Source organism: Microcebus murinus, chromosome X (assembly GCF_040939455.1).
Source record: "Microcebus murinus isolate Inina chromosome X, M.murinus_Inina_mat1.0, whole genome shotgun sequence".
Classification (NCBI taxonomy): Eukaryota; Metazoa; Chordata; class Mammalia; order Primates; family Cheirogaleidae; genus Microcebus; species Microcebus murinus.
Genome location: NC_134136.1, coordinates 86,553,836 through 86,579,599, shown reverse-complemented (window position 1 = coordinate 86,579,599; position 25,764 = coordinate 86,553,836). Strand labels below are relative to the sequence as shown.

The 25,764-nt window shown below is 43.0% G+C and overlaps 1 protein-coding gene across 5 annotated transcripts in view; it reads right to left on the bottom strand.

The window, feature by feature from the left end:
- Positions 1-25,764, bottom strand: part of CLCN4 (chloride voltage-gated channel 4) — a 79,355-nt gene that overhangs the window by 27,469 nt on the left and 26,122 nt on the right. For all 5 annotated transcript variants that reach the window (XM_075999158.1, XM_012784850.3, XM_012784849.3 and 2 more), the window contains 6 exons: positions 22,391-22,545; positions 20,770-20,869; positions 13,786-13,973; positions 10,512-10,634; positions 591-797; positions 375-455 (listed from right to left, as the gene is read on the bottom strand). In XM_075999158.1, the coding sequence (XP_075855273.1) occupies positions 375-455; positions 591-797; positions 10,512-10,634; positions 13,786-13,973; positions 20,770-20,869; positions 22,391-22,534 (843 nt within the window). In that variant the 5' untranslated portion in view covers positions 22,535-22,545. The remainder of the gene's footprint in view (positions 1-374; positions 456-590; positions 798-10,511; positions 10,635-13,785; positions 13,974-20,769; positions 20,870-22,390; positions 22,546-25,764) is intronic.

The window sequence follows — 25,764 nt, the reverse complement described above, 5'->3', positions numbered from 1 at the left end:
TAAGTTGGTTATGAAAAAGAGAAGGGATACTGGAAATCTTCCCCAAAAGCTATATTGGAAATTTTTAAAACAATATTTGAAAACAGATATAGCTGGGCATGGTGGCCCATGCCTGTACGCCCAGCAACTCGGGAGGCTGAGGCAGGAGGAGTGCTTGAAGCCAGGAGTTTGAGACCAGCCAAGGCAACACAGGGAGACCCCATCTCAAAAACAACAAAAAAGAAAACAGATCTCTAACAGTGGAAATTGTGGCTCCTTAACTAACCATAGGGACCTTATTCAATACTTCTTTGACTCTAATCCTCAAAAGGCAGGAGATGTAAGCTTACTTCTATGCCAGCCACCCACATGTTCCCTCAGCTGCCCAGTCTCACCTCTTCTAGACTGAAAAGCACACCCCCAATCGGCGCACCAAAGGCGACGGAGACTCCAGCAGCTGCTGCAGCTGACAGCACCTACAAGGCAAATAGTTCTAGGTAAGCTCCAAGGCCTTCCATGAAAACAAACATGTGCCAGCATGTGCAGGTGACATGGGAGAAGGGGGCTGTGGGAAGAAAGCTCCACTGCACATGGAAGCTGAGCCAGCTCACCTCGCGCCTCTTGCCCTCGTTCTTGCTGTACTTGGAGAAAAGGCTGCTGAAGAAGTTGCCGCAGCAACAGGCCACGTGCACCAGCGGCCCTTCTTTCCCAAGGCTCAGGCCGGAGGACACTACCAGCACCAGGGTGACCGTCTTGATTAGCAGAGTCCACTTCCCCAGGTAGCCCCTGATGATAAAGCCACTCAAAATAGTCTTTATCTGAAACAGGATGGAGAACGAGAGGGAATGAACTGCTTCGATCCATGGCTAGGAAAATAGCTGCAATTCCTCTGAGAGGCATGTTAAAAGTTTAGATTCACTAAATCACATGGAAGAAAGGATAGTTCCACTTTTTAATTTATCTGTAATTTTATATTGTATTAACAGAATTTTATATTAATATATAACTTTATATTATATTAACAAAAACATTAAAATTCAATACATGGTAAAAAAAAAAAAAGGATACTTAAAGAAAAAATGATGATAAAGAGGCCTGAAATCATTAAATCATTATCAAGGTCTCATTTTATTTACGGCATGTTATCCTGTTCACTTTACCCTTTGTTGTACTGAGAAGAGACATATACCTATTGATCTTAATTGCTAACTCTTAACTCTTGAAATATATCCAAAACAAAGAGATGGCGAGCTGGCCAGCTACGTGACCAAGCACAGAGAGTGAAGGAGTGAAGAATAAGTGACCCCAAAACATGCCACTGTGGCAAACTATGTTGAGTTAAAGGAATCTGAGAAACAACAAGTACAAGAGTATCACTCTGACCTTCATTATTTCTTAAAGGCAGAAGATGAAATTCCCACGTGAAAGACACCCTTCCTATACTAGAAAGAATGTGTCATTATTATCAAGGAGGGGACGTCGAGGCCAAGGGAAATCCGTACAAACAAATGTTGTTAGACTAACCTTATCCTCCTGGCCATTCCTCCACCCGACTAACTGTCCCAGCCCAAGCCCCTGGGCCTTCTCACACTTGCATAGCTTACTCCTCTTTGTCCAATTCAGTATATAAATGTTCAACTCCAACTGCTCTTCAGGCCTCCATTTTCTTATTAGGGCTCCAATGTCATGTAAAACTTATATTAGATAGGTTTATATGTTTTTCTCCTTTTGATCTGTCTTAAGTCAATTTAATTCTCAGGCCCAGCCAAAATCCCTAAAAAGGTAGAGGTCATATTTTGCCTCCCCTACAACAGTGAAATGTCAGTTGAACCTTCAGTCAGAAGTTGGCAAACTATGGCCCATGGGCCAAATCTGACCCACTGCCTATTTTTACATGAACCACAAGCTAAGAATGGCTTTAACAGGATTTTTTTTTTCTTAAGTAACACGTATAAAACACTACTAGTCTTTTGGTGAGAACAGTTGCCTCATTTTGCCTCTTGGGCCCTGAGGCCTAAAATATTGACTCTCCCTCTTTTATAGGGAAAGGTTACTGACTCCTGCTGGAGGCAAATAAGTGGGTGTTTATTGTCCAGTTCTTTCAACATTTCTGTATGTTTGAAAATATTCTTACTGCAATGTCAGAAAACAAAGATGTTCAACTTTCTAATAATGCACCTTTGTGGGGGTATAAAGATGTTTGAATCCATGACAACCCCTTCTCTTCCATCAAATCCTCCCTTAGTGTATCAAAGAGGACTTTGACTATAGGGAGACTCGTCTTGCTCCATTTTCAGACCTGCTGCACTTTGTAAATGCCAAATAATGGCTTTCTTCCTACAGATGCCCTTGAGTCTTTGCCTAATGCTTTTAGAAATCAACTGGGTGCCAGTCTCACTGACTAACTTCATATACTGAGGTCCTCTTCCCCAAAATGGTGTTCTTTTAGATACAGAAGCATCACCAATGGCTAAATAACTTTTCTACCTCCAACCACTTCCACATTGGCTACAATGGAATGAATGCTCACTGCTGAGCTAGCAATAGATTAATCAGACACTGAGTGAGTTAGTCAATGAAATTCGTGGTCAGTTCCTCTTTTCCCAATGGTATTTCTTTCTTGTCAGAATAATTTGCATAACTTGAAAATGCCTCCTTATGCTCTGCCAAGTGCTCAATTTCCCAAATAGCTACTACAGTCCTCCTCAACCTTGGTGCTCGCTCATCAGAATCACCTACGGAATTAGGAAAGCTTTCGGACTGGCTGTCGCCACAGAGATTTGATGTAATTGGTCTGAGGTGCATCCAGGGTATGAGGATTTTTACAGCCTCCCCAGATGAGTCTAAAATGCAGCTCAGGTGGAGAGCAGCCACTGCTCCATTCCTGGAAAGAGTATTATAGATAATCCTAATTTCTTAAAAGAGTATTTAAGAGACAACCCTGAAATACTCTTTGTTCTTTCACCAACACCTGCTACTGAGCATCATGTCACCTTTGGCAATGTGGGGAGGGTCATGGAGTCAATAATTCAAGTGTGTGTTGGGGGGAGGGCACACGTGTGTGCTCTCAAAGGACTCAATGAGCTCCTTCCTACTGAATATGCATGAGATCTCCTAGCTACACAGTCAGATGGTTTTTCTTAAACGAGCCTTTAACTAGTGGCAGACAAACTAGCTGTGGTTAAATCTATCCTTAACTAGTGGTATTAATAGTTGGCCTAATTGAGCCTGTGCTCTGGGATTTCAGATCCCTTTATTTAAGGGATGTTTTATTATGCCTGCCACAATCCTGCCCTTTTGTGTTGCCTCGAATAAAATTATCTATAATTTTTTGTCAGTTAGTTAATGTGGATTTGGACCCCAGGGTGCAGTTTAAAAGCATAATAGCATTTAGAAAATTACAAGCATCTAAATTACCTGAGCCTTTGCCAGCCATGACATGTGGTGAATTGAACAATGTAATAGGTATTTTGTAATTCTCTAAAATGATTTTATAAAATTCTCATGATCAAATTAGGGACTAAAGAAGGCAAATTCATTCCCAGCAGATGCCAAAATCCAATCACTCACTTTAATTTGAATTCACAGAGACTGAAGTAAGCAGGGCTTTAACAAGATATATTACAGCAGATTTGTGACTTGCTGATGGTAACCTGAAAACCAGAACGCTTTCTGGTAAATAAATATTTGCAAGAGTGTTTGTGTTTTGTAATAAACTGAAACGTCAACACAGAGTAAGTTCTGAGAGGATGTGATTTCTTATATAGCAGACAGTGGGTCTACTGATAAAACAAACAGAAGTAGAAAGAGGATACCCTTACCCAGTTCTCTCTAAATCCCCAAGCCCAACAAACTATGAGTATTCTGTTTTATTTATTTATTTTTGAGACAGTCTCACTCTGTTGCCCCAGCTAGAGTATAGTAGTGTCACCCTAGCTCACTGCAACCTCAAACTCCTGGGCTCAAGCGATCCTCCTGCCTCAGCCTCCCGAGTAGCTGGGACTACAGGCTTGCACCATGATGCCCAGCTCAGGGTCTCACTCTTGCTCAGGCTGGTTTCGAACTCCTGACCTTGAGCAATTCGCCTGCCTCGGCCTCCCAGAGTGCTAGGATTACAGGAGCAAGCCACTGCACCCAGCCTGTTTATGGACTTTATGTTAATAGTATCATACGTTCTGTATTCTTCTGCAACTTTTTTCACTTGGCACCAATCACATTTTTAGTTTCATCCATGTCAATGTGTCCTTTGTACTTCTGTCACATAACAAATGCTCAAGTCACTATTTTATTCCTTTAAGCTCAGTTGCCACCAATAAAGATGCCTGCTTTAGGTATGGGCAGGGCTGTGCTCAAGCTGGTGCAGGCTGACAAATGCCACTGGCCACAGATCTGAGTGGAGTAGCTCTCAAGCTGGCTAGGCTTAATAATCACTGCTGCTTACAGAACTAGGTGGGGCATTCACTCACTCTGAAATGCAGGGACCACCAGTGACAACCACAGGGGAATGGTGAGGCAGGAGAGCAACAGTATTAAATGTTCACAGTGCATTTGCCCACCTCGGGCCAGGTCAATCCTCCATAGCAGGACACAAGTGTACCATCCAGGGACCTCTCCCCTTCTTTGCCTTAAGGAGAGTTCCCAGCAGAGGAAAACAAGTGTATTACAAGTTTATCTGTCTTGAGCTGAGAGAAGAGATTTCAGATGAGAAGGAACCAGAATAAGAACTCTGGCAACATGAAAAAACAAGCTGTTTCAACACCTCCAAAGGATCACAATACGTCTCCAGCAATGGACCACAACCTAAAAGAAATTGCTGAAATGTCAGAGAAGGAATTCAGAATATAGATGGCAAATAAGATGAATGGGATTGAAGACAAAGTTGAAAACCAACACAAAGAAGCCAAAAAAATGTTTCAGGACATGAATTAAAAAAATGAAAAAAATGAAAAACTCATTAAGGAGATAAACAATATAAAAGATATAACAGAACTTAAAGAAATGAAAGAAATTGAAAGAAAGAAATTCAAATTTAGGGGATTTCAAAATATAGCAGAAATCTTCAAAAACAGGCTAGACCAAGCAGAAGAATTTCAGAGCTTGAAGACAAGGCTTTCAAACTAACCCAGCCAATCAAAGATACAAACAAAAGAATAAAGAATGAACAATCACTCAGAGAGGTATAGGACTATGCAAAGTGGGCCAATATAAGAATTGTAGGTATTCCTGAGGGAGAAGAAGATAAAGCAAAAAGCATGGAAAACCTATTCAAGGGAATTATTGAGGAAAACTTCCCTGGTATCCCCAAAGATTCAGATATCCAGATACAAGATGGTCATCAAACACCAGGAAGATTCACAGCAAGTAGGACATCTCCAAGACACATAGTCATCAACCTGGCCAAAGTCAAAATGAAGGAGAAAATTCTACAAGCTTCAAGACAAAAGCAACAACTAACCCACAAAGGAAAACCCATCAGGTTAAGAGCGGACTTCTCAGCAAAGACATTGCAAGCCAGAAGGAACTGGGGCCCCATTTTTGGTCTTCTTAAATAGAACAATTGCCAGCCAAGAATTTTGTATCCTGCAAAACTGAGTTTCATAAATAATGGAGAAATAAAGACTTTTCCAGACAAGCAAACATGAAGCTAATTTGTCACTACCAGACCTGCCCTACAGGAAATACTCAGAACTGCATTATATATCGAATAGCAAAATAGATACCCATCCATGTAAAAACACCCAAAAGTTAAAGCTCATAACTCTAATAAAACAATAGCACAAGAAGGAAAACAAAACAATAGGTATTATCCAGCATGATGAACAGAACACTACTGCATACATCTATACTAACACTGAACATGAATAGTCTGAATGCCTCACTTAAAACACACATACTAGCTGAATGGATGAAAAAACACCCCCCAAGTATATGCTGTCTACAAGAAACACATCTCACTCACAAGGACTCGGATAGACTCAAGATAATAGGAGGGAAAAAATATTCCACATAAATGAAAACAAAAAGTGAACAGATATAACCATTCTCATATCAAATAAACTTTAAATCAACAGCGGTAAAGAAAACACAAAGATGGTCATTTTATAATGGTAAAGGGAGCAATTCAACAAGAAGACATAATAATCCTAAATATATATGCACCAAACACAGGAGCTCCCAGATTCATAAAGCAAATTTTACTAGAATTTAGAAAAGAAATAAATACTAGGTTTATAATTGCCAGGGACTTCACCCCAGTGACAGAACTGGACAGATTACTGAAGCAGAAAACCAATAAAGAAACACTGGACTTAAATGGAACTCTAGAACAAATGGACCTAACAGACATTTACAGAACATTCTACCCCAAACTACTAAATAGACATTATTCTCATCTTCACTTGGGACATTTTCCAAGATTGATTATATCTTAGATCACAAAAAAAGTCTCAAAAAATGTTTAAAAATCGAAATCATACCAAATACTTTACCTTCTCAGACCACATGGAATAAAAACCAAAAATCAATTCTAAGAGAAACACTCAAATCCATACAAAGTCATGGAAATTAAACAACCTGCTGCTGAATGATCCAATGGTGAAATTAAAATGGAAATCAAAAGATTCCTCAAACTGAATGACAAGGGAGGCACAAGCTTTCAAAATCTATGGGATACAGCAAAAACAGTCCTAATGGGAAAGTTCATAGCCTTAAATACCTACATCAAAAAGATAGGAAGGGCTGGGCGTGGTGGCTTACACCTGTAATCCTAGCACTCTGGGAGGCCGAGGCGGGCGGACTGCTCGAGGTCAGGAGTTCGAAACCAGCCTGAGCAAGAGCGAGACCCCATCTCTACTATAAATAGAAAGAAATTAATTGGCTAACTTATATATAGAGAAAAAATTAGCCGGGCATGGTGGCACATGCCTGTAGTCCCAGCTACTCGGGAGGCTGAGGCAGCAGGACTGCTTGAGCCCAGGAGTTTGAGGTTGCTGTGAGCTAGGCTGACGCCATGGCACTCACTCTAGCCTAGGCAATAAAGCGAGACTCTGTCTCAAAAAAAAAAAAAAGAAAAAAAAGGAAGACCACAAATTAACAACCTAATGTCACATCTCAAGGAACTAGAGAAAGAAGAGCAAACCAAAACTAAAACTAGCAAAGAAAAGAAATAACAAAGCTCAGAGCAAAACTAAATGAAATGGAGACCAAAAAAAGAAATGAAACAAAAAGTTGGTTCTTTGAAAAGATAAACAAAATCAATAGACCACCAGCCAAATTAACCAGAAATAGAAGAGAAAGGACTCAAATAAGGTCAATCAGAAATGAAAAAGGAGACATTACAACTTACACCACAGAAATACAAAATATCACCCACAAACACTACTACCAAAACCCCTATGCACACAAACTAGAAAACATAGAGGAAATGGATAAATTTCCAGAAACACACAATCTCCCAAGCTTAGATCAGGATGAAATAGAAATCTTGAATAAACCAATAACAAGCAGTGAGATTAAAGCAGTAATAAAAAAAAAATCTCCCAACAAAGAAAAGACCCAGACCAAATGCATTCGAAGCTGAATTCTAGCAGACCTACAAAGAAAAATTGGTACCTATCCTACAGAAATTATTTTATGACATCAAGAAGGAGGGAATCCTCCTTAACTTATTCTATGAAGCTAGTATCACCTTGATACCCAAATCAGGAAAGGACACAACAAAAAAAGAAAACTACAGACCAATATCCCTTATGAACATACATGCAAAAATCCTCAACAAAATACTAGTAAACCAAATTCAACAGCACATCAAAAAGAAAATTCACCATGATCAAATGGGTTTCATCCCAGGAATGCAAGGATAGCTTAACATATGCAAATCAATAAACATGATTCACCACATAAACTGAAGCAAAAACAAAGACCATATGCTCATGAAGTATGGAGTATGGAGATTCCTCAAAGAAATAAATGTAGACTTATCATTTGATCTAGCAATCCTACTACTGGGTATCTACCCAGAGGAAAAGAACCGAAAAGTCAAAAAGAACCTGCACTCAAATGTTGGTGTAGCACAATTCACCATTGCAAAGTCATGGAATCAACCAAAGTGTCCATCAATTCATAGGTGGACGAAGAAAATGTGGTGTATACACACACACACACACATTATGGAGTACTACTCAGCTATAAAAAGGAATGAAATAATGTCTTTTGCAGCAACTTAGATGGAACTGGAGACCATTATCCTAAGTGAAGTATCTCAGGAATGGAAAACAAACACCATGTGTACTCTCTAATAAGTGAGAGCTAAACAATGGGCACACATGGGCACAAAGAGGCATAAAGGACATTGGAAACCAAGAAGGTAGGAAGGCAGGAAGGGGCGAGGGGTAAAAACTTACCTATTGGGCATAGTGAACACTATTCTGGTGATGGGCACACTAAAAGTCCCAACTTAGGCCTTATATGAGGTATCCATGTAACAAAAACATTTGAACCCCCTTAATATTTTGAAATTAAAAAAAAAAAAGATGCCCACTTTGGATAATGACAATGTCCAGGCATCCCCTCAAAGACAAAGCTCATATTTGAGCTCCCTGTCTGTCCATAAGGTCACAAGCTGAGCGTATCCCCAGAAGGGGAAGATGGGACTGCCAGGCGTGCCTCTTATCGCTGCTTTCTATTTTCCACCATTGCCCTTGGCCGTCTCCTTATTCTGGAAATGTTCGACTCAGAAACGCCTACTGTTGGGCAACAGGATCGTAAACTGAAATGCCAACGATGGTCTGTTCTTTTCATTGTCCAGGGAGCCTTAGGCTTTAGATAGCAAATAAAATAGTCAGCTCTGCTATAACACTTGGTTTGAAAACACATATTTGTCCCAATGCCATTCATACATTAGGGAGGAATTTGAGCATAACACAAATTCTATGTCTGCTCATATACATTTCCTGTGGGAGAAATACTAGGTGAATGCATAAAATTGCACCCAGCTGAACCGAGTCATGTAGAAAAAGAAAAAACATACACATGCACATCTTGAACACCTACCAGTTCACACATGTGCCAGGGTACCAGGCCCCTCCATGCCTGCTGTCACAGCTTCCCCTTGATTTCAGACAGCTCTCCTTCTACCCCTTCATAATAACAGAAAAGCTGCAGCCCTGCTGACATCCACTGCCAAGCAAACTTCAAGTTCTTTTCAAGAAATGACACACTCATTGTGGTATTTATATGTTTCTTAGCCATTTAACATGTGTAAAACTGTGCTACTGTTTTTATTAGGTTTCTATCTTTTTCATATGTACCCTTGATGAAGTTTTTGCACATTGTGCCTCTAACTCATTTTCCCCTTAAGGCCCTGTGGTTTTTATTGTGCAATTCTGCATGACATGGTGACTTTTAGGAATGCATGTCGCATTTGGGCAGAACTGGCTGCATTGAGAAAACAAAATGGTAATAATAGCTTGTTTTTCAGGTTCCTAAAGCAATATGTTAGCATAAACCATCAAAAATTCAGCATGACATTTTAAGACTTCTTTTTTCTCTCTTTCTTACAAGACCATGTTGGATTTTGCCTTTGACCATCCTTCAATTACTCTAGCTCTTTCCATGAACTGTCTGGCCTAGTGTCAGGGTTGAAGGGCATCCCCAAAGGGTGTGCATCTACTGCCATAACCAGCCCACAACTGTATCTTCAAACTTGCTAGCTCACTGCCTACGGGTGTTGCTGAAGCAGCAACCTGAAGGAGAACTGAACCAGATTAGAGTGATATCAGAACTTTAAAATCACTTCCTGCTAAAATTTTTGCTATCCGGGCTTTTTGGGAATCAGCTTAATTATCGTTCTTCTGCCCTGCAGATCCTCCTGGATCTCAAGCCTGGTCTTCAGCATTCCCCTTAATCAATGAGGTGACTTCGCCTCATACTTTGGTTGGATGAAAGTCCTAAGAACTATTTATAAGAACTCCAAATGCACAGGGGTACGTGCACAGTGCAGGCACTGAAGGTGGAATTAAGTTTTTTAAAGATTGCTATTACCTTGTCATCAGAAGAGCAAGACATGGCAAGGGAGTTTAATCCTCAGCAAACTTTCTCAGCAACAAACCTCCACTACTGTCTTTTTTCACATTACATCATAGATGCACTCATGAGGGAGTACAGTGCCACGTTTATATGTGTGGTTAATGAACTCTGATTCCACAGGCTTTAAGAGTTATGCCTGGTTTACAAAGATAAGGCTTTAATCATCTGAGAAATAATAGAGCAGAAATCTCAAGTATAGAGTACAAATAAATCCTGAAATCAGACCCCTGGATTCAATTCACAGCTTACCTTAAGCTTGGTTACCTTAAGCAAGTTACTTACCCTCTCTGCGTTTTAGCTTCCTCAGCTATCAAATGAAGAATAATAGCACCGGGGAGTAAATGAGTTAATACATGTAAAATACTTGGAACTGTGCTTAGTACAACAGTGCCAAAGAAGCATTTGCTGTTCTTACCATTGCACAAAAGAACCCAGCCACGACTCACCTCTGGTATACCAGAGCCACAGGCATATGGCGCAAATACACGCACCAGGGAGACGGCCAAAAATGCAAACAGCAGCGCCCACAGGATGTACATTAAGTAATTCAGAATGTAAGCACTGGCACCCTAAACAACAGATATAAAACAAGAAAGGAAACATGAGCCATAGCAGAACTGAGCAATGTACCCATCCCTACCCCCTCTGTCGTGACAACAAAAGCTTTGATGGCACTGGGCAGGTTTGGTCCCCGTCCTATGTAAACAAAAACGCTGGTGTTGGTTTTATCAGCTGTTGCTATTGCTACAGTCAGTAAACACAAACAGCGCACTGGGTGTTTCTCCAGGAGCTATTTACACGTAGCTTCTACTAAGTGAAATCTCAGCAGTAATGGAAACTGTGAATGCTGCTTGGTTTTAATCACCACTTGCACCAGAGTTAATGAAATGTGGGATGCAGAAAAGTCTGCCTTCGAGACCCTGGCAGATTTGTTTTGTCTTGTCTGCGGTGGATTGGTCTCGCTCAGCTTTCATTATGACCACACCCATACCACAACAAGCAGCTGCAGTGCCAATGAACAAGGGTTGGAACCATATTTCAGAATATGCTCCTCAAAGTGTGGTCCGTGGACCAGCAGCGGCGGCAGCAGCATCGCCGGGGAGCGTGTTAGAAGTGCTGACTCTCAGAACTCAGGCCAAAGCTGCTAAGTCAGACACCATGGGTGGGGCCCACCTAAGTGTGTTCTAACAGGCCCTCCAGACGGTTCTGATGCGTGCTAACATTTGAGAGGCACTACTAGAGGAGACAAGCTTGATCTCCTTCAGAATAATTCATTGAACCATTTATTCCAAATTACCTGATGTGTGGAGAACGTTTCCTCAACCACACACACAGTCTGAGGCCTTTTAGGCCAAGGACCTAATCTGCTGCATGGAGGCCACGTTTCTCTGGGCCTTAGCTTCTCGCTCCCATCTGGATTTCCCAAGTGAGGGGGGAAGGAAAGAAAGGTCACCTACAAGTCAGGCCACGGCCGTGGCCACGTGTGTGCCTATTAAATGCAAAAACAGTTCCAGGAGACTGCGCTGCCTTTACAAGCACATATATTCACACCCTATGTGGTGAGAAATCAGACTGAGAAATACCTTTCACCCACTTAAATATGTACTTTTTTTGGGAGGCTAAAAATAACTTCTCACTCTTACTAACAATAATTCCTTGCATCAAAGAATAAATCTTAAAAACAGCTGAAAAGATGGACAACCATATTTCCCCAAAACACACACTGCAAGGAGAGAAGAAATAAAACATGGCACGCAGCCAATTCCGCCTGCCCACGCCCATCAACCCAAGTAGAGAATTTCTTTCTCGAAGTAATGGAGAGCACTGAGAACGTGTGAGATTTCAAGATCTCTGTCTATTTCTGAGATTTGAAGGAATTAATTTTCAATTCCACCGAGAAAGAGGTTTAGCAAAATGGCAAAGTGCATTCCAAATGTCTTCAGCTGTGGTAAGTCAGTCGGGCAAAAAAAAAAGAGCAGGGAAAGGAGGAGATGTATAAACAGATTACATACATCTTCCAAAAATAGTTCTAGCTCGAGCAAGCCTCACATTACCCCTAATGTGAAGCTTGGCAGCCCGGCTCCCCCTCACCTGGTGTTCTGATCGGTCACTGAGTTTGGTTAGAAGTTAACCCCTTCCTGAGTGAAGGTCTTTATAAAGATTGGAAATTCTAATTGCCATGAGGGCGGTCCCTACGTGTGTGGTTCATACTACATCTCCTGGGCCTGGGACATTCCCTTCAAGGAAGGCCCAGAACATCCTCTGAAATATGCTCATAAAATGCAATGGAAAATGATAACTAGGCCGGGCGCGGTGGCTCACGCCTGTAATCCTAGCACTCTGGGAGGCCGAGGCGGGCGGATTGCTCGAGGTCAGGAGTTCGAAACCAGCCTGACCAAGAGCAAGACCCCGTCTCTACTATAAATAGAAATTAATTGGCCAACTAATATATATAGAAAAAATTAGCCGGGCATGGTGGCGCATGCCTGTAGTCCCAGCTACTCGGGAGGCTGAGGCAGGATGATTGCTAGAGCCCAGGAGTTTGAGGTTGCTGTGAGCTAGGCTGACGCCACGGCACTCGCTCTAGCCTGGGCAACAAAGCGAGACTCTGTCTCAAAAAAAAAAAAAAAAGAAAATGATAACTAAAACCACAGTGAGGTAGCACTTCACACCCACTACGAGAGCTATACTCAAAAACAGACAATAGCAAGTGTTGGTAAGGATGGGAGAAATTAGAACTGTCAATCACTGCTAGCGGGTGTGTGAAATGGCGCAGCCACTTTGGAAACAGTCTGGCGGGTTCTCAAAAAGTTAAACAGAGTTCCCATCTGACCCAGCAAGTCCTCTCCTAGGTATATACCCAAGGGAAATGAAACATATGTCCACACAAAAACTTGGACACAAATGTTCACAGCAACATCATTCATAATAGCCAAAAAGCACAAGCAACTGACGAATAGATAAATAAAATGTGACATATCCATACAACAGAATGTTATTTAACCATGTACAAGAAGGAAATACTGATCCATGCTACGACGTGCAGGAACCTGGGAAACATCATGCTAAGTGACAGAAGCCAGACACAAAGTCCGCATATTGTATGATTTTATTTATATGAAATGTCCAGAAGAGACAAATCTACAGAGAAAAAAAGAAGATCCGTGGTTGCTTAGAGCTGGCGGATTGGGGGAGCATAGGAGTGACTGCTAATGAGTACAGGGTTTGGGGGGCAGTGATGAAAATGTTCTAAAATTAGATTGTGGTGATGGGCACGTAGCTCTGTGAATATACTAAAAGCCATTGAACTGTGCACTTCAAACGGATGAACCATATGAACTGTAAATTTTATCTCACTAAAGCTGTTACTTTTTAAAAAAGGATAACTAATCTTTTCTCCCCAATTAGAAGGTAACTAACCCTATTTCTTCAGCATGATCAACAAACCACCTTTGCTAAGAAAAATAAAGCCAGACATGAGGCTTTAAAAGACACACATTAGTACATACTGTGCACATGAAACAACAGGGAAGGGTTTTCCAGATGAGGTTTGAGGGGTAGCATGAGCTAGAGCAAAGAAAGTCACATAGTATTAAGTATTAAGCCGTGCACTATGACTAGAACAGACACTTGAAGGTGAAATGACAGACATTCCCAAATTGCCCGGCAGCATTCTAAAGTGCATGTGGAATGGGGACCAGGACCCTGCCTGACACCCACCTCCGACTGATTCACCAGCAGCTCTGACCATTTCTGCCACAGGGGACACTTGTCCCTGTCCTCAAAAGTGGTCTCGTTGGAAGTCCAGCAGCATTGCTCGTGGCTGTACCAGAAGGCAGATAGGCAAACCCCTTCCTTCAGATCTGTCATCCAGTCCACGGCGAGATCGATGACGCCAGCCAGAGTGCCTGGAAGAAGAGGAATTGCCCCATGACGCGACAAGGAGAACAGCAACCTGGTGGCCACACACGAGCACTTTGTCAATGAAGGCCCAGATACCAGAACAGGCAGTGAATGGGATGGGGACTGTCACTTACACAGGAAGTTTCTTTCATTGACCCCGAGTCACTTGAACCTTTACGGTGTGGCAAGGCAGTGCCAGCCCAGTGAGGGATGCGAAGGGCTCAGTGGCTTCATTCAGGTAGGAGAGAGAGACATACGGGTTTACACTCCGATCTCAGGCCCTGGGGCCAAGCAACTTTTGAGACTCGTCCCTTTCCAAATTTTTGAAACAGGGAATACACACCATAAAAGATACAACCCTCTCAACAGCTGGGACGGCATCCTGGAATCACACATGTTAATGTTAATATTTCTCAGGAAGTCACGATAATCCAGGCAAAGTGAAGGCATGACGACTGTGACAGCCTCACATCATAAATGAGTGAGGTCTTACCACCAAATGGCAACCACACTTGGGAAAACCCTGTTTATTAGAACTTTCTGTATTTTTAAAATTATGGCTAAAGGATTACGGGTCTATATAATAATTACTTTAAACGCCAACAAAAGTGGGATATAATAGAATGTGTGGTTGAGTGGGCCACAAAAGGCTGCCTTGGGTTTCTTTCCAGAATAACCCATTCTAGCTTCTTACAGGGGCAGGGACTGCTTTAGGGCTTCTTATTTTTTCAGACTTTTTACTGGATCTTTATTACAGTATCGGTCCTGTGCCCGCATTTCTACCAAAGGCGCCCACACGCCATCAGCACTCACCCTCCCTCCTCTCTTGTCTTTATGTGGGAAGCCACCCAGCTCAGCTCTAGATCAGCTCAAGATCACCTTCCTCCTTAGGCCGCCTTCTCCAAGTTCCCCTTTTTGTATCCTCAACCTCTCCTTTTTCTGATGGTTCCTTCCCATCAGCATTTAATCACTAAAAAAAAAAAAAAAAAAAAAAAAAAAAAATCATACCTTCCCTGGTCCCAAGTCCTCCCACCAGCCACGATCCTCTCTCTTCCCTTCTCCTCCCAGCCTCACTTCCCTCAGCCCACCAGGAGATGCCTGCGCCGCTAAGGGCAATGGCCTTTGCTCAGTTCTCATCTTCTAGAACAGGATCAGCAAACTATAGCCCCTGGGTCAAATCTGGCCCACTGCTTGTCTCTGTAAATAAAGTTTTATTAGAGTACAACCACACCATTCAATTATATGGGGTCTGTGGCCACTTCCATGCTGCGATGGGGAGAATTGAATAGTTGAGACAGAAACCACATGGTCCACAAAACTGAAAATATTTACTCTCTAGCCCCTTTTAGAAAGTTTGCTGACCCCAGTTCTAGACCTCTCAGAATCATTTGATACTGCTGACCACTTCATCCTTCTAAAAACACCTCTTTCCATGGCTTCCACAGCATTATACTCTCCTGGTTTCCTCCTACCTCTCCAGTTTTCTCTGTCTTCCCTGATCTTTCCTATTCCTCTCCTCAACTTCTAGAAGGCACATTTCCTCAAAGCTTGATCCTAAACCTTTTTCTCTTTTTACACTATACTCTCCACCCTGACAACCTTATTGATGTCCTTCTATTTGCCAATGAGCCTAGCTATGCCTTTTCCAGACACCTAGAACCCCCCTGCCTACTGCAGGGTAAATGACCACATAGCCCAGCTGCCAGCCTCCAATGCCCACGGCAGACATTACCAATCAATTGTGACATGCTCTACTGGATGCGTTTTCACAACCCTTTTGACATGTCCATGGCAGACACCACTAATCCATCATGACACAGTTGTGTGGACTCAGCCTCCCAAACCTTTTTAACCCAGCCAAGGGCAGTCAAAGCCCAATGAACAGGAATTGTCTAAGGACACGAGTCTCTTTGTCTTCTTGGGTCTCCTGGATTTCTCCACTCTAACTCATTGCATCCAACGCTGCACTAAAGTATCCAGCACTGTGCTAGCTGGGAGAGAGCCCACCATCTAAGTACAGTCCTGTGCAAACTAGAAACCTGGGTAGGCATCCCCCTTCCAGACTACCCCTACATCCCAGCAACTCCACCTCTGAAATCTCTCGACTCGCTCCACCTCCCACCTTCCCCACCTGGGCTGCCATGCAGACCGCCATCTTGGAATGGCTCCCTGACTTCTCCACGCTGTAGTCAGACAGGCTTTCCAAAATGCCAATCTGACTCGGGCTACTGCCCCATGGAAAGCCCTGCCACAGCTGCCCATTGATCTTGAGAGAACACCCGAATCCTCACCACGGCGCCAATTCCGACAGCCAGCCCCGTGTATAGCTCCAGCTTCATCTTTTCCCTCACTAACGCCTGCACTCCACCTGCTCCATGTTCCTGAAATGTGCCAGGCTCTCCCTCTCTGCACCATCTCAGCACACACTGTCTTCCCCCCACCGGGCACTTCTCCTACTTCTCTTCCAGATTCCAGCATTTATATTAATATCACTTCCTTCAGAAAGCCTTCCCTGATTTCCTAAGTCTGGGTTAGGTGTACTCCCCAGACATTCCTGTGGCTGCCTGTCCTTCCTCAACACCACACCTCTCATACTCTGACATCATTATTTGCTAGATATATACATTTGTACTTCCACTGGCCTATAAGTGGCAGGGGGAAAGTTTCATTATATAGTTTTTGTGCCACAGTGGGGGTCAGGCCAGGCATCCAGGCCCTGTGTCCAGTCTAAGTGGGCAAGGACACTATCTGCCTTGTCCACTGTTGTATTCATGTCAGGTACAGAGGTGGAGCTATATATCCTTGCTGAATGAATGAGGGCAATAAATAGATGACTGAAAAATCAGAAAACTCAGGCCCACTCGTTCATTCAAGGGATATTTCTTGAGCACATACTCACTCTTTGCCAGTTACTAGTCCATGCCCTGAGGATACAGCAGTGAACAAAGCAAACCCAAGTCCCTGCCTTTGTGCAATCATACCTTATAGCTGGGAGAAAGACACTAGACAAAATAAGCAAGTAAATTAGAGGCTCTGTTAAAAGGCGGTATGTGCTAGAGAGAAAACATAGCCCATTACATAGGTACAGTCACCTCAGAAAACAGTCTGGCAGTTCCTTAAAAAGGTAAACACAGAGTTACCATTTGACCAAGCAATTCCACTCCTCAGCATATACCCAAGAGAAACGAAAACATATATCCACATGAAGACTCATACACAAATGTTCACAGCAGCATTATTCAAAATAGCCAAAAAGTGGAAACAACCCAAATACCCATCAATGGATGAGTGGATAAATAAAATGCGGTCTATCCAAATAATGAAATAATATTCAGCAGTAAAAAAGGAAGAGGCACTGATACTTGCTGTTTAACACCACACAGGTGAGCCTTGAAAACATTATACTGAAAGAAGTTAATCACAAAGGACCACACATTGTAAGATTCCATTTATATGAAATGCCCAGAATAGGCAAATCCACAGAAACGGAAAGCAGGTGAATGGTAGCCTAGGGCTGGGAAGTGGCTTGGTGCGGAGCTGGGGCTCGATAGCTAAAAGCTACAGGGGTTCTTTCATAGGGGTGACAAACTTATTCTAAAATTGACAGTGGTGATGGGTTGCACAACTCTATAAACACACAACTCTAAAAACCACTGAATTGTACACTTTAAATGGGTGAATTGTATGGTATGTGAATTATTTCACATATATTACAACATTACAAAATATTGAATATATTATATAATTCAATATTGAATATATTTACATAAAATTGTTACATCCATACGGTCGGTCAGAGGATGAGATTCAGAGAGGGGATATAATTTTCTTTTAAATTTTGCATACCAGGCAGGTTTTAACTTTTTAAAAAGCAATTAAATAATGAAATACCTCACTACAAACACAGAAGTACATATAATTAGTTTCATTAAGGTAGATCTATTATTAGCTATTTCCTGATTTATTTTTATTTTTAAAATTGACAGATAACATTGTATGTTCTTATCATGTGCAACATGATGTTTTGAAGTACACACACCTTTTAGAATGGTGAAAAACATTTCCTAATTTAAAGTTGGAAACTAAAACCCAATGAAAAGAAATCACGCATACTCAAAGGGTTTTCTCCGGATCCAGAACGCCTGCTTCAGCCCAGGGGGCCTGCACAAAGGTAAACACTGCCCCCTAGTGGCAGCAAGCAAGAACGTAAATTTTAGCATTTCGTGAGTTTTTCCACAGGCTCTGGTAATGTTGAATTTAGAAATATCATCAGGACAAAGGCAGAGGGCTCATTATCTTGATCTCTTTTTACTTTCTGAAATTGAAATTGATAAAAGTGTCTATGGAGTACAATGTCATGTTTTGATTTTTGTATACATTATAGAAAGATTCAATCAAGCTAATTTACATAGCTTACTAATTGATTTTTGTGGTGAAAACGTTAAAAATATATTTTAGTAATTTAGAAATATACATGATTATTAATTGCAGTCACCATGCAATGCAATCGCTCACTGAAACTTATCCCACCAGTCTGAAACTTGTACCCTTTGATCAACATCTTCCCTTTCCCCATCCCACCCAGCTCTCCCAGCCTCTGCTAGCCACCTTTCTACTCCCTCTTTCTATAAGATCAGCTGCTTTAGACCCCACATATCAGTGAGATCTCGCAGTATTTGTCTTTCTGTGCCTGGCTTATTTCCCTTAGCATAATGTGGAGGGATGTAATTTTAGAGAAGGTGGTCAAGGAATGCCTTGAATGGAAGATGACATTTGAACAAAGGCCTGAAGAAGGTGAAGGAGGGGTCTTGCAGATATCCAGGGGCAAGCTGCAATGATCACCCAAATTCCATCCTTATCCATTCATTCACAATCCCACTGTTCCCACCTGATCTTGGCTGTTTCTGGTTCTGAGCGTGGCCAGCGGTCCTCAGCTTTGTTCCGTGGTCCAACAGTGACACCTAGTGGTGACTCCTGATAAACGCCCTGCCGAGGAGCTGCTGCTGGGCCTCTCCATGAGAGGGACTACATACAACAGCCATGGTGCAGCTGAGGGGACCCCAGAGCCCTTCCCAAGGTCAGTCCAGCAGGGAAGGGGAAACTGAATGGGGCCACAGCACGCTGGCTTCCCTTCAAGGTGCTTCCAGGTCGAGAGAACACCTGAGGCCGCTTCACACCATTCACGCCCTGCTGCTGTGCCCGAGGGCTCTCCACTCTCCAGTGGTCCTCACCCCTGGCTGCAGTTACAGTCACACAGGGGACGGGAGGGGGCTTTACTCAGTGCCAGGGGTCCTCTCCAGAGATGCTGTTTAAGTGAAGCTTGGGGCACAGCATATATTTTTTTGACAAAGAACTGATAGAAGTTGAGCTGCTAGTGAAGCCAGCTGGTCAAAATCACTTTGAAGTCAGCCCATTCGGGCTCCTGGATTAGTGAATAAATTTAAGCTGTGCCATTTACTCAGGCAAGCCACCAGAACATCTATTCCGAGTTTCTTGATCTACCCTATTTACTTCTCCTTCCTAGGAGCCAAGAATAATGATACACTGTAAGGTTTTCTAATCTGTTCTAAATGAGGACATTAAAATTCATAGCAAACTCCTACCCTGCCCACCTTCAATAGAAACAATCAAGCAAAATTGGTGACCGAACACCACCTGTCAGCAAAGTCGAATTCCCTGCCCTGGTTGCTGCCAGTGTATGCTGAGAAACGCCTGCCACTGGAGGAGGAAGGACAGAATCAGAGAAATGGGTGGACAGCTGCTGTGACTAGCAGGAAAGGACTCTTCCTCCAAGCGTTCCTCTTGGCTCTTTATGGGATGCCGAGGCAGGTGAGACAGATGGAGTCTGTCTCCTGGCAACCACGCCCCTCCTACAGTCATCTACGGAATAAATGAAACATCCTCTGGAAATGGAAATCCCCTGTAATCACAAACTTGTATCTATGCTCCATTAGTATTCTTTCTTGAAGTCCTTATTATACATATTCTGCCTAGATTACAGTCAATTCCATGATCAAATCTGCTAAGGAACTGAACTGCCACGTTCTTATACGTAAGGGCTCTCTCTCTGGCATGCTCAAGTTTTTATTCTTAGACATTAACCTTCACAGTTTTCTAAAAGGAAATAAGTTTCAGGAAACAATTTCCACTAAGAGCTGGTGTGTTTGATATTAAAAAGACAGGTTTTCCCTCTAGGTATTTATCCATTTACTCTGGAAACATCTACTGCTTGAGAACATGGTGTCAGCACTATAAAAAAGGAAGGGTGCAGAGTCCCTGAGGGTCAGACCGATGTAGGGACTGGGCCTGCCTCAGTCCTGTGGGTGTCTAGCATCATTCTGAGTGTCACGGGATATTTACAACTCATCCCAGGGCCTGCCAGTAGTAGTAAAAGACAATCTCGAATGTTATTTTCTTACTAGAGATCAAAACGGTCCCCCATTTTGTTGCCAACTACATTAACGGAGTACAGTAGAGTGTAAAATGTGTGCTTTCAGTAAAATGCACTGTGGTGATAAACCTTTGCCCCGAGGGGAAAGGGCCGACCAGCTTGATGATGATGACAGCTCTCCAGACGCCCGTGTGTGGCCCATGCCTTGGGTGTCCCTTACTGATGACAGATTTTAAGTTAAATATTACACATGGTCGTGTATTTTGCTCTTAGATATTTCAGGTACCAAATCCCTTGCATGGGGGTCAAAGAGCAACACTCCATATTGTGAATGTCATCGCAAAGGCCAGCGCCGTGGGGTTCCAGCATCTCCAGCCTGTCCCAGGAGCACCGCGTGCCCGCCCACATACCCGCCAGCAGGCCGATGAGCAGCATCACCACCCATCCTGACCAGGCATCCAGCAAACTCTTGATGAACTCCCACAGCGACTCCTTGCTCTTGCTGGTTATCTAGAAACAAAGCAGACACGGTAGCTCGTCTGAATACGTTTTCCAATTCATGCTTCTTTCCCTGAAACTGTTTCCTTGGGAAACAGGATAATTAGAAAATAAAACAAATGTAATCAAGCCACTGAATTATCCCATCACATCATTCTTTCAGTAATGTCCCACAATCATAAAATGCACTTTCTAGTTCATAGGGCGGTAAAGATGCCATAATAGTCCCCGAAGAAACAGAGCACAAAAAAACTTCACTTCATTAAAAAACATAATAAACGTGATTTGATCTTTGATTATTTAATAGCCATGCTGAAGGAGGACGTTGGTGTGGTGTCCCCATTTGGAGGACACCAGATAGGAGTTACTATCTAACTTACATTGTTAGGTCTGTTCATTAAAAAGCCCCTTCAACGAAGATTTCATCTCCTACTTTGGTATTGCAGGTTACATTTGAACAGCATGAATTTAGAATTAGCTAGCACAGATCATGCCTACCATAGACAGACACATCTGCACACACTCCGCACACTGTGAGAATAGCCCTTGCCTCCCTGTGCTCACAGACTCCTACTGCCCTGAGATCACCATTCCCCTCCCAGCCCTTTAGAGCAGAGGTCAGCAAACATTTTCTGTAAAGGGCCAGAGAGTAAATAGTTGGGGCTTTGCAGGCCAAATGGTCACTGCTACAACTACTCAACTCTGCCGCTATAGCACGAAATGAGCCCTAAAGAATATGTAAATGAATGGGCATGGCTGAGTTCTAATAAAACTTTATTTACAAAACAAGGTGCCAGCTGGCTCTGGCCCCAGGGCCATAGTACAGGCTGAGCCCAGCTCTGGAGTGCAGGCCACCCCACCCACACTGCCCTGGACCTCACCCCCTACACACCTCTCTTCCTCCTTCCCACCACCTTTCAGGAAATAACACAGTCACTCTCTCCTCAGCACTCCTCGTCCTCCTGGGGAGCAGCTCTTCCAAGGTCACCGACATCCCCTACCTAACCGCCCTGCAGAAGGTGACCCTGGGAGGAGCCCCTCCTTGACTCTCTCTCCTCCTTACACTGGGGACACTCTTGGCCGGTCCCCCTCCCCTGTCCCTCATAAATGATCCTAAAGCACTTGTTATATAAACTTTATTATGGCCCATTAAAATATATGTATGATTGCCGACTAGATGCCAGGCACTATATATAATGTGTGCTCTCATATATACACAATCTCATTTAGTCTTCAGGTATAATGACCTCCATCCTTATGGATGAGAAAACAGGGTCCAGAAATGGCACCCCCAAGTCCCCTCCTTGCCCTCCACACTGCACTCTCCCCATAAGACACAGCCTCCCACCCAAAGCGCCTGGTATCGTAATGATCTGCCCATATCTCTGCCTCTCCCACCAGCCCTCCTCTTCCTCAGAACCTAACCCAGTACACGACACACGATCCTAGGCCCCAGCTCAGTGACTCGAAGGCAAGCATGGTGTACCATCTGCAGGGATCCCCTTCAGCGTGTCCTCTCAGAATGCCACCTACCTTCCTGTGTCTGTCAGTATCCCGTGACTTTTCCCTTAGCCAGTCGATGGTGTGGAAGTCTTCATACGTCCCCACATCAGGGAACGGCTCATCGAGGAAATCCATCAGGTTTCCAGAGCCACTCATGGCTCCTGCACTGACCATGCTAGTTACACCTGCGGAGAAAACCGGTCATTAAAAAGGTAAGCAGCACACCTCCACGACGTCCTGGCAGAGGAGGAATCCACTTGCTCTATTTTCTTGTATAAGAAAAAATTATTTCAGCACAGGCATCTCTGCTGTGATGAAATACAGACACAGTCAATTCTCATAATTCATGGAAGTTATGTTCTATAAAGTCACCTCAAACACTGAATTAACAAATACTGAACCACTGCTCCTAGAGGATACAGGGTTAGGTTTCTATGAGCCGCTGGTCACATTTTTGTCAACCTATCAATACATAACCTTGTCGTCTGTGTTTCTGTTTAAAGATACCCTTTTAATATATATTGTTGATTCACTGACATTGAACTCACGGCCAACAGCACTATGACTCATGCCTGAACGAAGCTTTTCTAACACATGTATCTTCTCCATAAAACACGGCACACAGCCTTCTTACACGTAAGAACACGAGACAGCATTCCAGCACTGCGTTTGAGGGCCATTTTAAATGCAAAATTACTGACCAAAAAACCCCACAAAAATGTGAAAAATGTGGCACTAAATAGAACACCAAAAGGACATGCATTTACAGCCAGAGTGGAAACAAGGAGGCAGGGCATCGCCTTCTTAGACTTCAGCTAGGAACGTGCACGCTTCTGGCAAATCAAAACTTTTTGCCACTCTACACGTGCACGTGTCCATAAGTGACCTCAAAAGCACCATGAGTACTGATTTGGGCATTACAAATAAATTTTAGTAAGTAGGCCAATTTGAAAATACAGAATCTGCAAATGAGGATCAACTATAAACATTTCCGAAAAACCTCACATTCTGCAAAAGCGAGGCATTAAAATGAGGGAGTTGGAGGGACAAACGGGGCAAAGACGGTTCAGATTCAAATAATTGCAACAAAACTGATAATTGCTTCCCACATGAGATAACGCGGACCACTCAGGCAGGCAGCCTATGTGGTTGTGATCATGGATATTCAAGATGTGCAGCAATGGCAGAGTGAAAATGCTGGCAAGACTCTAAGTAGCTGGTGGGAGCCAAGGCAATCTGCAGATGGCAGCTGCCCTCTGCATCAGTGGGCCACCATGGAGATGGACAAGGGATGGAGGACAACCTGCCCATGAGCCAAGAGCCACGCAAAGTTGGTGGCACACTGCCCTGGGTAAGGAGCTCCGCATGCAGATACTCATTTTTAATTTATCTTAAAATATAGCCAAAAGGGCTCCGGCTGCCAGGGCAGTAGCAAAGTTGAATGTCTCTTCCTTCTTTGTCTAAGACAATTCTACACGCCTATTCCAGTTCCCCTTACCTGGAAAACAATAGCAAATGAACCGACACATCTCCCATGCTCTCCCGCCATCAGAGCTTGATTTACAGCTTGCATAGGAGATAATTTGAGATGTAGAAAATGCTTTTGCAGCAGGACCTGCGCTCTCCAACAGGTTAGCAGAAAAAATAATACACTCTGTTATAGAGACAAGAAGTTGGAATACGCACTAAATAAAAATTACTTTGGCAAGGAGCATGGAAATTTGAATTATAGGATGAGGACCACGAAAGTGCTGGAATAGATAGTTAAAAAGTTGAAGGGTGGTTATAAAAATTCAGGCTTCTGTCATTGCTTATGTATTTATGTATCTGGATGACTCAGCCATGAACTGATGAAACTGCATTTTAATCAAATTGAAGAGTTGGTATGGGCAAAGTAGGGTAATCACCTTACAAGCAATAAAGTGGCCACAGTGATTCATTTATTGACCATCTGTGTAACCCAGCTGCTTTAAAACTTTAAAAGTTTGAGCTGTGCCAAGACAAAAACGATACCCACTGATGAGTACCCAGGGAAGAATCACGTTGCATAGGTCAGTAGCAACCAATAACATAGCGAATAATATAAGGGAAGGAGTAAAATTAGAAGGCAAAGGCTTCATTTCTCATTTCTACACAAACAAAATGATAATAATCTTATTATATGTGACAAAGAAAATCTCTGATGGGAAAAACAAGACAAAAGGCTATTGACCCTCAATGCAAGCCCTCGTCAGAGAAAACAGAAGATGGAAGAAATGCCGAATCTTGGACAGTCCACTAAAAAGGAGTTGCTACAAACCTGAGATTCAACCATATCTCTAGTCAAGCAACTACTCCAGGCAATAACACTCGAAATAAACAGTCCCTCTGGAGAACAATTACATCTTTAAACTTTAATGGCATAGGTGGTGGTTCTAAGGCAAATAAACAGGAGCTGATCAGCAGAGCCTTGGGGCAGGGATTGGGGGACTTCCCTGGGATATGTCTCTGGGGTCCCAGAAGGAAGTGCTGGCATCCTTCTGAGGTTGGGGTTAAAAGATCATCTAGGTCCAGCTGACCACAGATTCAGGAGTGAGCCCAGCCAAGATCAGCCAGCCTTGGCCCAATCCAGCCTGTAATGGTTACTGTTCTAAGCCATTGAGTTTACTGAAGGAGTCATCATGCAGCAGCATCGTAACAGCGAATAACAGGTGGAATGTACTTGGGCTCTGAGGGAAAAGAGAAAATGGGTCTGTGGAAGACATGGGGCAGGGACAGCTAGGTCTTTTGTCCAATACCTCAAGGCAAGAAAGTATCTGTAGGTTTGGTGTGTAAGCATGAAGACCCCAAGAGGCCAGGGTCAAAGTCTTCAATAGCAGGTGGTAACAACAGATCCTGTCCAGTAAAACTCACTTCACCCAGGGCCCAACAAAGACAAGCATGTGTTAACTATGATAGTATCAATGATGCAATTTATGGCTTTGATGTTGAAAGCAACTCTGAATGGGCTGGTTCACCCTCAGAACAAGGATCTGTACCATTTAAAGGAAACCTAGACTTCTTTTTTTGTTGTTGTTGTTGTTTTCTAGGCTAGTCAAGTGAAACAGTGGGAGTGGAGAAGGAACAAAGTAACTATAACTGGTTGTGATCAATTAGTTGTAGACACCACTGCACTTGGACCAGCGGGAAACCTGGACTTTAAATAGTTGGGTGGTAGCAATAACATAATGGGTTCTAGAAGATGAAAGAAAACAGGAAATCACCCGGATCGAGATCAAGAAGGATGGATTCTAAGCATAATCAAGGCTTGACTGAATATAGAATAAGCCACCACAGCCTAATCATGGTTATCAGCATGTCTGACCAAAAACATCAGGCAGAAACCCCTACCTTTGAATGTGCTGTTCCTTCTACATTGAAGAGCT